This window comes from Populus trichocarpa, chromosome 19 (assembly GCF_000002775.5).
Source record: "Populus trichocarpa isolate Nisqually-1 chromosome 19, P.trichocarpa_v4.1, whole genome shotgun sequence".
Taxonomy (NCBI): domain Eukaryota; kingdom Viridiplantae; phylum Streptophyta; class Magnoliopsida; order Malpighiales; family Salicaceae; genus Populus; species Populus trichocarpa.
The window spans coordinates 11589388-11602821 of NC_037303.2; the positions used below are offsets into that span (position 1 = coordinate 11589388).

Here is a 13434-nt window from a genome sequence, read left to right on the forward strand (position 1 = left end):
AAATTCCTTGTAGATCCATGCACTCGAGTGCTAATGCAAGGAAGCCAATCATTACATACAATATTTGCGTACAAAATTTGTGAGGTCTCAGGACACTGCTACTATGGCACAAATATTTGGAATACTCTTAAGAACTCTCTGACTCAGTATGTGAATGACTAGAAATTCTTTCATGTAATTTCTGGCCATTATATCTACACATGCAAACCCTTGTTTGACTTTCATTCAGGCTTTGAAGCCCTGGAATGATGATGAAAGAATCCTGAAGAGCCCGTCCGGGTTATCGGCTTGTACCTGTCAAGAATTTGGAGCAATGTGAGCTGCTATAGAAAGAAATTAATAATGCAGCATTCAAATGCATTCCTACTCGAGCCAGGATATCTTCGCCATGGCACTAACATTAAAAACACTAGGAATTTTCTAGCCCCCCCAACACAAACCTGCCTAGATATTAACATGGGACTTGTTTCTGACAACAGTGAAAAAAATGACACCAGGGCAACATATTCATTTTGTACAGCTTAAAGCCTTAAGCTCAGTAAGCTGGCAAACTAAATGGACAAAATTTCAGAATATTCTGAAATCAGCCAACTTTCTTTATTTTGCAAAGCAAGGTTTTCTGGGTCTAGCCACTGAATGAGTCTTCTACTTGCGCACTATCCTCAGACAATTGAGGATAAGCTTCGAAAATCATGTTTATTTTTCCATGTACTTTACTTAGAACATGGACGGAGGGGAGTAATTTGAAAATAATAATGTCAGAACTAGAGATATTAAAGCATGCAGAAGAAAAATACCCAGTGGCCAGCATCTTCAAGGACATGCATTTCAACTCCAGCTCCCTCCTCAGCAGCCAGATCTTCAGCAGCATGAATTCTCTGGAGATCTTCAAGGGCCCACCGGTGCAAGCTCCTCTCTGCTTTCAAAAAATTTACATGCACACCTTGAGGCAAATTTTCAACAAATTTCCTGCAGTCAACAACATGGATTAACTTGAGTAAGGAAGCAATGCTCTGATCAACATAGAGCAAGGTACTGTTTTTAACTCGCATTAACCATATTTCAAGATTACCACAAATTTGTTTCTTCGTACGATTGGTACATTTCAGAAATTCCATCGAGGTCAAACATCCAAGAGAAACTTGATGATGGCGAACCAGGAGGGCCATCTGTTTTAAGATTAGTCACCACCCACTGGACATAAAAAGCAGAAAGACAATTAATGCCAAGAACTTGAGGGGATCACAATTAGCATCTTTATAGAAAAACATAATTGAAGTACAGGAAACAAACTAAATAGAAGTTAGCTTAATTACACAGTAATCTCAGTTACAATCCTAAAGTTGCACCAAACATGAAGTAAGCAATATATTGATTTCTCTAGCAGCTTATTTGCTTTATGAGAGCATGTAGCTGCTGGGAGCTCTAGATGCTATTGCCTAGACATGGTTTCCCTCCTTTCCTCCATATTCAAATTGAAACTCCAGCAAGATATTGTCTGAATTCAGCAGTCAAAACAGCTACTCATAATAATATATTTCAAACCGTCTTTTTGAATCTGAATCAGATCTGCACCATGTATCCTACATCATGCTACACGTATACTACTCTCTCCTGAACTTTCTAATTATCTTCCACCAAAATAACATCTAATTCCACAAAAACTTTCGTTTTTCGGGGCGGAACAAGAGTTAATGAAGAGTCTAAGGAGAAGAATTTGTCACTGTCATTTTATTAAAATTAAATCTACGGGGGCAAAAAATAATGTTTGCCATTGTACCTCCATGAAACGTCTATGAAGACTGTCCATATGATTAGCAGGAAAGTAATCAAGTTAGGAGCAGAAATGATGTAGAAAAAGATGAAAACCTATAACATCTCTATATACAATATACCTCAAACTCCAAACATCACATTTTATTACTAATGTGAATGAAGATTCTCACACAGATTACAATAGCAACAGCAACTTTTTTCATGCAGAAACCGAACAACAATAGGAGTATCATGAATAAGCATTTGGAATTCAGAATATACCTGTGCAACATCCTTAGAAAACCCTTCTTGTATAAGAGCATTGACAATATCTCGCTTTGAGAAGACCTTCCTTGAAGAAAGATTATAAGATACTCGTAATAATGCCCAAAAAAAAACAAAGAAGAAAACAGACATCCAAACAAAGAGAAGACACAAATACTGTATATTTGGTGGTAGTTACAGGTACACACAAAAAAAAAAAGAGTCAACAGACATCAAAGGAATAGAGTAGATATAATCACTCAAGATAACGGTAGGAAAGATAAGGGTGACAGACAATGCTTGGATGCTGAGTTAGAGAATTCAACACTAAATAGAAGTGCATCGGTGTTTAAGGAAAAATCACTTGCTTGGATGCCGAGTTAGAAATCCAACTCTCAATAGAAGAACATCTGTGTTTGAAAAAAGTCACTACCCCACCAAGATAAACACAGCATCACTATCACATCAAAAAGGTCTATGATACACCCAAATATTCGTGTTATAACTTATGAAACATACCTCCTTTGGTAGTTTCCTTATAAAAGATATTAGTTCTGCAGGATGGTCTTCTCCATCTCCACCAGCCCTAACTTTTCCAGGAGTAGCATCTAGAGACCAAACCTGAAGTGGCGCAAAGACTTTAAGAATTTAAAGAGATAAAGCAAAATGAAATGACAAAGACCAACCATAGAAAATTAATTAAGGACCCTGTTATTATACATAGAGAAAATGGATTACTTGCTACAAAACTTGGACTAACATCTGAAAACTGGTATTTTAACCCATTCTTATGTTCTAAACCATCTAAAGAATATTTGCAGATTATAAACTTACTCTTACAGATTGGGCAAGAGGCTTTGCAGCTTGTTCCACCATACTCAAGGCAACTGCATGGACAAATAGGGAGAATGTTTATGCATTGAAGTCAATTAAAGTATCAGATTGGTAAATTGCATGTCAAGGTAAGTAGATGTACCTTTTCCACCAAAGCTGTGCCCAATTAAAACACGAGGTGTTATTCTAAGCTGTGCAACCTATTCAAACAAAATCACTAACATTTAATTAGCCATAAAAATATTCTCGAGTGGTGGTCGGGAGGCTTATTGTGGTTAGGAAGGAAGTGTCAACAAAAGAAGAGCTGCAACAATTTCAAGAAGCATAAACAGCTGGAGCGCATTAACAGATGCATCAGCCATGCACAAAGAACCCACCATCTTGGACTCTTGGGGCTGTCTCAGTTTTAAAGAAATGAAAAATAGAAGAACAAATTGTCCATGAATAAATAGCCAAAGCTTAAAAGTCACTCACTAGCTTTAAGACATCAAAAGCAGTTGAGGCAACAGTGTGGGGCCCCCTCTTTCTGATTGATGCTGAATCACCGTGGCACCGCAGGTCAACCAAAAGAAACTGCATAATTTGTCAATGATAAGTAATATTCTAATCACCCTCAAATCCATGCCAAAACTGACTCATTTGAACGCCTTAAATCCCAAGTAATGTACTTCATGCATAATTGTTGAAGTTCATGATTGTATACAAGTTCTCCCCCCAATAACCCACTACAGTTGGATCATAACTGGACAGTGAGTGTTTTCTCTTGCTTCCATAATCCTCAGGCATGCATGTAAAACAGGGACAAAGAAGTCACACAAAGTATCGGCAGACACTCACACAATAGACCTTCAAAAGTACATGAGCATTATTTGACAGCATTAAAAGCTCACATGAAGATGTTAAAATGCAATTGCTATGTTGGCGCCATTTTCACAATGGAACCTATGCTCACATGCAGACCATGAAATCTAATTGCTTCATATGGTTGGAACATAAGGCGATTGTAATCCTCGGTCATACTGATACAAATATCACAGGGAATTATGGAACCATGCTAGCTTGACCTAGCACTTTTTTGGGGGTTATAGAGAATATAAAAGATACAAAAGGAAAAAAAAAAGAACAGTACCTGCCATGCTGGAAATTCTTGTGCCAATCTCCGTGTAAAGGTTCCTGTGATATTTTAAATCTGTAAACTATATTTCAAAAAGTTCCTATTAATGTGTGTATGTAAAAGCATACAAAAAGCAACTAATCAAAAGATGTTAGAAATTAATGCATGAAGTTCTGCAGCAGAAGGTAGTGAGACCACTTCACTGAGGTGATGGCACTTTGAAAACAAAATCGTCAGAAAAGGAACACTTCACATTTCATAATTTTATAGAAAGTGTGTGATTTCTTCTTTTTTGTTTTGTGTAGGATATATTCTAAATTTGATGGTTGAGACATACTATATTGCTTAGGTTATCAATGCTACAGCATAAGACAACTTGAAACACATCACAGTTGGAACCTATACTTCGAGGGGAAAATAAACAGAAAAGATAACAACTTAGATTAATGAGGTCTTTAGTTTTTTGCAATTTAGTGTTTCATCTTTCATAATTGTTAATTCCAAGGTTTTCTAGGATTTTCGAGGGTGTTTATTTTGGGAGTCTAAGTTAGTCCCCTGGCTCATCTCCATTAGATAGTCTCCTGTTTGAAATCCTAGTTCTAGAAGGAGATATGGTATCCCAACTTGCCAAGGGACAAGGGTTAAACATCAACATGGTGCAAGTATATAACTGTCCTGAAAATTATATTTTCTAACAAGTAATCAAGGCAAATATAGAAAATCATAAATGAGTTGAAACTAATACATATTACTTACCCCAGTTCTTCCTGCTGCCTAAAATTCCATGCAGAAGCACGGCTGTTGGTGGATCCGGCTTTGATTTACCCATCACAGAACCCCATTTTACCTATGCAGCAAATCATTCAGCATAAGCAATTCTGCCCATGAAAAAATGTATACACCCACTCCGCTGACCTCAACTCTATTTCACTCTCAAAATGTAATATGAAAAGATAGCACATCAATCATAAACCTAAATTGCCATACATCTTCTCACTAACTATAATCAGTTGGACTTGGACCAACTTTCCAAATCTATTCATTTTCACCATTGAATCGATATAAGACAAAAAAAAAAAAAAAAAGTCTTTACAATTGCACACCTCATAAGAAAAGAAAAAAAATTCATTGTCTTTACATGAACCATTAATTCATCAAATATTCTGTAGATAACCAAGAAGTAACAATTCATTCTAATAATGTTAAAAAAAATGGTAAATTTGGGAACAACTTACAAGTGGTCCTTGAACAAGATCATATGCCTGCAAACATAACAAAAATCCCATCACTCAAACTGAAAATACTACTAATTTTCTACCACCCTAATTCTTTTTTTCTTTCCTGAGTCAAGAAAAAATAATTAAATGAACAAAATTGGATATACCAAGACAGCAGGTCGGTCGGCCGTATCTCTGCCGTAAACGAGCCTCTCATCTACCAATGCCATCCGTATGCTCCTCTTTTCTTTATTCCCTCTACTTGATTTACCCTCGGTACCTAACTGGAATTCGTTTTTCTAAATTAAAAAAAAAAAACATTATCAAAATAACACTCTAATAATAATAATAATAATAATAATAATTAAAAAGAAGAAAAAAAAAGAAAACTTGAAATCACACGATCACCTGAAACGGCATTGAAATCCTGGTTCTAGAGGAGGTGGCTCTCCAATTTAAACCGAAATCTAAGTTCTTCATGTCAATGCAATTAACGGCGGGTTCACGGCGACCACCGCACGCCATGAAATTAGAAATTGCCGACATTTCTCAGAAACCGTTCATGCAAGTACGCGCAAACCGATTTTAAAAAAAAACAGCTAGAGAAGTGTTTAGTTGTGATGAAGCAGATAAAAACGGCAGCGTATTAGAAGGGATTTGCAAGAGCGTGCGCAATGCAAAAGGAAGGTTCAAAAGGGAAAGGCAATGGAAGGCGGAGAAATTTAGAGGTTTCTTGTTTGCCTTTATTAATTTGATATAAAAACTGAATCCATTAATAGTAAAAATAATAATATATTTTTACAATATATAGAGTGAGGGAGGGGACGGAAAGCGGAGGCGGAGATACCAAAGCTTGCGCGTTCTCAGGGTCTCGCGGTCGCTGTGGTGGGAGGCACAAGACGGTGTCTACTCTCTTTTATCGCGGCAGCCATTTAATAATGAAATGACTAAAATGTCATTTTCAGTTTATAGTGATTGTCACGTGGATGGGCGCATGGTCATCTTTGCTCGCTGGCAAAAGAAGCAACTTGTTATGTTTTGTTTTTCTACGGTTCGGTCGTTCTGCTGAGTTTCGCATATCGCGTTTCGTCTTCTTGATGGATGAATCGCGTTTCTTATTCTTGATGGATGAATCGCGTTCGGACAATTGCTTTTGTGCGGCTGAAACTGGCAAAACCCTAAACCCTCACAGGCCACAGGGTTCTCTCATTATCCTCTCTTTTCTCTCCCATTTAGCGTGAAAAACACTCTTCCTGCCTGCCTGCCAATCCTAAGCTAAGAAGTATAAGGATATCTCAGCAGCCGTCAAACCCTAATTCCGATTTGGACCGGTAAAGTTCTCTCTCCCCTTCCAAATTGTTTTTGTTTCATTTTCTTTTCTTTTCTTTTTTACACTAAGATTTCATGATTTTTTTTGGGTTTTTCATTTAGTTCTGTATGAAAATTTAAGCAGTGAAAAAATCAATGATTGCTGTTGATTTTTTGTTTTTTTTTTCTACTTTCTTGAATGATTTTTTTTGGGCTTTAGAAATCAATGGTTTGAAACGGTATTGAGTGCTGTTGAAAAAAGTAAGAATATTTGTTTTTTTTCCTCGTTATTCATCCTCTTCAAGTCAATTTGACCTACATTAAGACTTACATGCTACCTGGTGTTATTTCCAGATTATTAACCTGTAAATTGAACCTAGTTATGCCAATTCATTTGCATTTTATCACTCCATCTAGATTTTCTTTCTTTTTTTCTTTTGGAAGCACAATTAGTCCATAACTTGCATCGTTATCAATGTTTACAGGGGAAGTGCTAAATAGCAAAGAAGATTGTGGTAGGCTGCTTGAGTTGGGTAATCTATTCAACCTTTTCCTTGATCTTGTAAAGCGAAAATTGAGTCGTTTACTTGGAAAATTCTTTCTTTCCAATTTAGTCTTTGCAAGTGCAGGCAAAGTAATGCAATCAGTTTGGACTCACCATGTTATTGAACACTGTGGTTATGTTTATAGTGCATGCCTTCTTCTTCTCCGCGTTTTGTGTTAAGAGGACTTTCTGTAAGTCAAATAAAAAAATGCATACCTAAACAAGGGAAACAAAGTGCCATAGTAGTAGGTGTTCAAAGCAATTACCCTGTTGTAGAAACGGATGCATCTAACAATGTTTCTATGATAGATAACCTTTTTAATTCTCTCAAAGACCTTGCAAGGAAGGGACATTTATTAAAAGCATTTGAAACCTTCTCTCTGATCAAGCTCCATGCCTCTTCAGCTAATCGTGATGCTATCTTACATTCAATTTCTTCATTGCTTTACTCTTGTACCAACCTTAAATCACTCCCGCAGGGTAAACAGCTCCATGCCCACACCATCTCTTTGGGATTTGAAAATCATCTCGTTTTGGTTCCCAAGCTTGTCACATTTTACTCGAGCTTCAGTCTCCTAGCTGATGCGCACACCATCACTGTGAATTCAGATATTGTGAACCCTTTGCCTTGGAACTTGCTTATCTCTTCCTATGTTAACAATGGGTTACATGGAGAGGCTCTTTCAGCATATAGAGAAATGGTACATAAAGGGGTTAGACCTGATAATTTCACTTATCCATCAGTCCTTAAGGCTTGCGGTGAAAAATTGGATCTGGACTTTGGGAGGGAGGTACATGAGTCTATTAATGCTGCCTATGGGCACAGATGGAACCTGTACGTGCATAATTCTTTGGTTTCCATGTATGGAAAATTTGGGGAATTGGATGCTGCTCGTCGCTTATTTAATCAAATGCCAGAGAGAGATGCTGTTTCTTGGAACGGAATAATCAGTAATTATGCCTCCAGGGGCCTGTGGAAGGAAGCATTTGAACTGTTTGAAGAAATGAGACTAGCAGGCGCAGAAGTGAATATTATAACTTGGAACACCATAGCAGGAGGGTGCGTACAGACAAGAAATTTTAAAGGGGCACTTGAGTTGCTTTCTCAGATGAGAAGGTGTGACATTGATTTGGATCCAGTGGCAATGATTATTGGCTTAGGTGCATGTTCACACATTGGGGCCATAAAGTTAGGAACAGTGATTCATGCTTCTGCAATTCGTAGTTGTTTCGATGGATTTGATAATGTAAGAAATGCACTGATAACCATGTATTCACGGTGTAAAGACCTCAGGCATGCTGACATTTTATTTAAATCAATTAAAACTAAGAGCTTAACTACTTGGAACTCCATGCTTTCTGGTTACACTCACATGGACCGATCTGAGGAAGCCTCGTTCCTGTTCAGGGAGATGCTGTTTTCTGGAATTGAACCTAATTATGTGACTATTGCAAGCATTCTTCCCCATTGTGCTCGAGTGGCAAATTTACAACAAGGGAAGGAGTTCCATTGTTACATTATGAGGCGAGAAGGGTTTGAGGACTATTTATTGCTTTGGAATTCCCTCGTTGAGATGTATGCAAGATCTGGAAAGGTTTTATCAGCAAAAAGAGTGTTTGACTCATTGAGAAGGAGGGATAAAGTGACTTATACCTCCTTGATTGCTGGGTATGGTATACAGGGAGAGGGGAAGACTGCACTAAAATTGTTTGATGAAATGATCAAACATCGGATTAAACCAGACCAGGTCACCATGGTGGCAGTTCTATCTGCGTGTAGCCATTCTGGTCTAGTAACTGAAGGAAACGTGTTGTTTGAAAAGATGTCAACTCTCTATGGGATAGTTCCCGCAGTAGAGCACTTTTCATGCATGGTTGATCTCTTTGGGAGAGCTGGATTGTTAAATAAAGCAAAGAAAGTAATTACCAGTATGCCTTACAGGCCAACCACTGCTATGTGGGCCACTCTTGTAGGCGCCTGCCGGATCCATGGAAACACAGAGATAGGGGAATGGGCAGCTGAGAAATTGCTGGAAATGAAGCCTGAAAATCCAGGTTACTATGTGTTGATTGCTAATATGCATGCTGCTGCTGGTCGTTGGAGCAAGCTGGCAGAAGTCAGGACTTACATGAGGGATTTAGGTGTGAGGAAGGCCCCTGGATGTACCTGGGTTGATGTCGGCTCTGGATTCTCCCCCTTTGTGGTTGGTGACACTTCCAAACACAACTCAAATGATCTTTACGAATTGTTGGAGGGGTTGACTGATCTAATGAAAGATGCCGGTTATGTTGCCGGAGAAAATTTTAGTTCCGAAGATGAAGTCTTGGAGGAGATAGAATGCTGCAACATGTGAATTTTAGTTCCTTGAATTGTGTTGTCCTTCGGACTTTTACTTGGAGAGAAAGAGCTCGATGCAACTTGTTGAGCACATTGAATTGTGCAATTTTACTCTGGATTTATATTATTTATAAAAAATATATAAATAAATAAACTGGTTCCACTTGTAGAATAGCAATTATAAACATGGGATTTACCAAGTTGAATATACATTTGACAAACAAAATCATAATGATTCGCTCTCGTCATTTAAAATGAAAAGAAAATGACGGTATGGTTTCAGAGGATGATATCTTTCATCAATGCACAGGCTTTCATCACAGCTGATCTGCTAATTGAGGAAATCGCTGCAGCAGCCAAGTTACACCCCTGATAGCAACCTGTTTCTCGAAAAAAAAAAAGAAAAAAAAAACCCATCACAACCACAAAAAAACAAATCTACTACAGATATTCAAGTTCATGTAGTATAAACCTTTGAGCTAGAGAAATGAAAAATTACACCCTTGAGAGCTGTGAGGATGTTTCTTTGTCAAGGTAATCCTTTGAACCAGAGAAATGAAAAATTCTCAAGGTAGAAATGTTAATCAAGGGTGGACAAAGACAATGTGTGTTTCAGTGTGTGTGTGTGTGAGAGAGAGAGGATATTCAAGCAGCTCTCAATAAGTAGTTTAATCAATATTGAGTTCATAATTCCATGGCATGCTACACAAAAACTAATAGGCCTATCATTTTTCTCATCCTCGCATAGGCAAACTTGTTCACAGAAACTAACTGGCCTTGCATACATACCAAAGCAGCCTCCCCAGGCTTGACTGCAGGCTCAACACTGTCTCGTCCATAACTGTTTCAGAAAAATGATAAGTTTCCTCAACGAAAACATGTCTTCCCAAATAAATATCGCTTTCAAAATGTAAAAGTTCTGTGGCATATGATCCAAATACTTCTTAAGATTGAAGATTGCTGTTGGTAAATACTAAATAGCCTCGAAAAGTAGAAAGTGTGCTAGTGTTTTATATCAGCAATGGTCCCGAGGAACACGTTGCAGGATCAAACAACTCCTTAAATTTAAAAGCAGGAATGCATCAGAATTCTATCTATCGCTGAAAACTGCAGAGCATGTTGATACTGCTCAAAGAAAGTCAATGAGTTGAGCCAGTTTCAGTGACAAGAGAAAGTCACACAGACTCTAAGCTCAATTGCTGAGCTGGGTTGAGACCTGGGATGGATTCTGGAGACAGCCTTCAGCGCATAAAAACGTTGCTGACATATGTGGGATATATCTGTATAAAACAAGTTCCATTTCTACAAGACTACAATGCATCATCAACCATTTAAGGATAAAGCTTCACTTACATTATTTGCCTCTTGCCATTCACAGCATCTAGCCGATAAAAGCTGCATCCTTTGCTAAATGGGAAAGACTTGCCCTTCCATTCTGTAATGATTAGCATTACAATTTATCCAGAGAAATCATGACAACCTTTGTTACCATTACTTAGCATCCTAAGCAGGGAACATAAATCACTAAACAACATGAAAGGTAAAGAGTTGATGGAAGGTAAGGGGATGTTTGGTATCATTTCCATTTTCAAGTTTTCAGATTTTTGGTTTTAGTTTTCAGTTTTTTGAGAGCAGAAAACTTCTTTGGTTTAGCGGTTCTTATTAAAACAGACAATTTTCATATCTCATTTTCAATTCTTCAAACCAAAACAGAAAAGATAGCAAACAGCCCTAAATAAATTCCATTGATGTGCTTTTTTCGATATTAGGTAATGCTTGGTACAAGGATAATGGAGTTAAAAATCCACACCCATTCTTTTAACTCCATTCAAACGCCACTTTATTGTGTAAAAACACTTGAAAATGGAACTACGAGGAATGTAACTTAACTTGTCAATAAATTTGTTTTCTAGAGATTACTAGTTCGAGTTCTACAAATCTTATGACTATTAAAGGCTTACATGATCGTTAAGTTCAAGGCCCGTGAAATTACTCGAGGTACATGCAAGTTAGCCCGGACAACCACATTAATCAGGAAAAAAAAAACACTTGTAAATGTACTATGAACACAAAAGTCAATACTAATAAATAAATTATTCTTTGGATTCTGTTTTTTAGACCTAAATTTAAGTTATTCCCCATACTTTTTGTAAAATCCTAAAGGTAAGCATATTAGGATTGAGAGAAAACCAAAAGCGTTTAATGTTTTCAAACATGATGAAGGACTAAAATGTGATCATGTTAAGAAATTAGGGATTAAAGAACATTTTACTAATACAAATAAAGAATTACGTTTTTGAAACATACCTAAATGCCATGTAACCCCGACCGCAAAGGAATCCTCGTTAGAGATATCATCAATCACAAACTGGAGGTCTTTGCTTACAGTATCAATGAACTTGTTGAAGAACTCCAGTATTGCCTGCACAAGGGTTTTATGTCATCCTTTAATTATATTTTATTTTTTTATAATTTCAATTAGGTAAAATTAATTTTAAATTAAAGTTATTAAATTCCGTCATTCTCATGATCTAGTTCAAAAGTTAGATTCAATGTTGATTTGTATAAATAAAAAACAACATAATTTTATTTATAAAAAAAATTTAAAACAATACCTTTTAAACGAATTCGAGTTAACTAAGTTTTAAATGGTTTTTTTTAAATAATATAGTAAAATAAAAATTTAAATGGAATAACATAATTTAAAAAAGTTTTAATGAAAAAACACAGTTTGAGCTTGTCATCATCAAATCATACAACACTTGTATTTTAAAATTATGATATTTAATAAATGTTATTTTCAAGTGTTGCGTTTTAAAATAGTTATAATTTAATATTTCACGCTTTAAGTGTTGCGATATATATATATATATATATATATATAAAACCACAACATTAATTGTAATTAATTAAAGATCACATTTCAGAACTACGAAACTATGTTATTTTACTAAAAAAAATTTAATTGTATTATTTTACCAAAACATTTGATTTTCTATGCTAATCCAAAAAAACCGTTTCAAATCGAACTGCCAGCCTAGCCAATTCGACCGCTTCCTCATGATAGACATGTGAGACGCGGCCTAGATTATTAAAATCAAGCATTAGCACGTGACTTACGCGTGCGTGCAAGAAAGAAAGAGAAGAGATTAGCAGGCGGTATGTTGTGAGTACCTTACGACCAACGAATGGACGAGGAAAGATAAGATCCTCGTACACACAATTCTCGGCAATAAGCTCCTCCACGGAGTCCAAATCGTGGCCGTTGATTCCTTCATAGAAGCTCCTCACGACATCTGATGCAGATTCCACGGATGGTGCAACGGTGACCGTTTGATTTTCTGATGAGGAGGCTTTGATCGTGTTCTTTGTAGCCCATGCCTTGCTGCTAGAGGTGAAAATGTTAGCATGTTGAGTGGAGATTAGCTGGGGACGAGATAGAGTGGGAATCCTGTGTAGGGGAAGAGGTTTTGAAGAAAAGAAAGATGATGCGGTGGAGCTCATCAGCATGGCTATTGATGATTATTTGGTTTTGTTTGTGTCCAAAATTTAAGACTAATATATGTTCTAAATATTATGCTGCGGACAACAACAACAGGTCTGTCTAAAGCTAGGCTGGTGTTATAATGGTTTTTTTTTTATTAAAATATTTTTTTGTTTGGAAATTTATAAAAATAATATTTTATTTTTTAAAAATTATTTTTTATATTAATATATTAAAATTATCTAAATATATAAAAAAATATTAATTTAAAATTTTAAAAAAATCAAATTCTTACTAAAACACTTTCCAACTATGAAAACAAACACCTTGTTTTTGTTAAAGTTGACTTTTCTTTAAGTTGTTAGGATTTTCTTCTAATTTCAGTCTTCCTTGTTTATTGCTTCACTTGCATAACGGTTCCTGTTATGAAGGAAGTAACGTTGCACGTTCAAAATAATTAACTCCCATGATTGCAGGTGCTGTAAAATCGTGGTTATTTATTTCATTTCAGTTATCTTGTAAAGCCTTTTAAAAAGGCCATCGTGTTCTTTGAATATTATACCATTGACTGCAAAA

The 13434-nt window shown here is 36.5% G+C and overlaps 3 protein-coding genes across 4 annotated transcripts; 1 reads left to right on the forward strand and 2 right to left on the reverse strand.

Annotated features, from left to right (window-relative positions):
- Positions 1 to 31: 31 nt before the first annotated feature.
- On the reverse strand, positions 32 to 6069 carry LOC7475759 (uncharacterized). The gene is made up of 13 exons (XM_002325913.3): positions 5593 to 6069; positions 5352 to 5483; positions 5203 to 5229; positions 4724 to 4814; positions 3983 to 4026; positions 3328 to 3426; positions 2996 to 3053; positions 2854 to 2906; positions 2539 to 2640; positions 2038 to 2103; positions 1073 to 1194; positions 798 to 969; positions 32 to 294 (listed from the first exon to the last, which is right to left on the reverse strand). Exons 1-13 carry the CDS (start codon positions 5728 to 5730, stop codon positions 226 to 228), a joined length of 1173 nt encoding a protein of 390 aa, XP_002325949.2. The 5' UTR covers positions 5731 to 6069; the 3' UTR covers positions 32 to 225.
- Positions 6070 to 6239: 170 nt separating this feature from the next.
- On the forward strand, positions 6240 to 9546 carry LOC112325318 (pentatricopeptide repeat-containing protein At1g71490). Its single transcript, XM_024591662.2, has 2 exons — positions 6240 to 6515; positions 6978 to 9546. The coding sequence occupies exon 2, from the start codon at positions 7186 to 7188 to the stop codon at positions 9388 to 9390; it is 2205 nt and encodes a 734-aa protein (XP_024447430.1). The 5' UTR covers positions 6240 to 6515; positions 6978 to 7185; the 3' UTR covers positions 9391 to 9546.
- On the reverse strand, positions 9473 to 12974 carry LOC7475760 (uncharacterized). Of its 2 annotated transcripts, XM_002325914.4 has the most exons (5): positions 12549 to 12972; positions 11682 to 11796; positions 10728 to 10809; positions 10164 to 10215; positions 9473 to 9754 (listed from the first exon to the last, which is right to left on the reverse strand). In XM_002325914.4, the coding sequence occupies exons 1-5, from the start codon at positions 12882 to 12884 to the stop codon at positions 9692 to 9694; spliced, it is 648 nt and encodes a 215-aa protein (XP_002325950.3). In that variant the 5' UTR covers positions 12885 to 12972; the 3' UTR covers positions 9473 to 9691. The 2 variants fall into 2 exon arrangements, with proteins under 2 accessions (XP_002325950.3, XP_006371436.2); XM_006371374.3 differs by lacking the exon at positions 10164 to 10215 and having other exon boundaries at positions 12549 to 12974.
- Positions 12975 to 13434: the final 460 nt, after the last annotated feature.

Bases quoted from the DNA above. Each gene is read 5' to 3' on its own strand.
- LOC7475759 (XM_002325913.3), bottom strand. From the start codon at position 5,730: ATGTCGGCAATTTCTAATTTCATGGCGTGCGGTGGTCGCCGTGAACCC. The intron at 4,027-4,723 runs GTAAGTAATATG...AAAATATCACAG, and splicing joins AGGCAGCAGGAAGAACTGGG to GAACCTTTACACGGAGATTG. The intron at 295-797 runs GTATTTTTCTTC...AATTCTTGACAG, and splicing joins TTGAAGATGCTGGCCACTGG to GTACAAGCCGATAACCCGGA.
- LOC112325318 (XM_024591662.2), top strand. From the start codon at position 7,186: ATGCCTTCTTCTTCTCCGCGTTTTGTGTTAAGAGGACTTTCTGTAAGT.
- LOC7475760 (XM_002325914.4), bottom strand. From the start codon at position 12,884: ATGCTGATGAGCTCCACCGCATCATCTTTCTTTTCTTCAAAACCTCTT. The intron at 10,216-10,727 runs GTAAGTGAAGCT...TTTCTGAAACAG, and splicing joins AATGGCAAGAGGCAAATAAT to TTATGGACGAGACAGTGTTG. The intron at 9,755-10,163 runs GTATGTATGCAA...TTCGAGAAACAG, and splicing joins AGCCTGGGGAGGCTGCTTTG to GTTGCTATCAGGGGTGTAAC.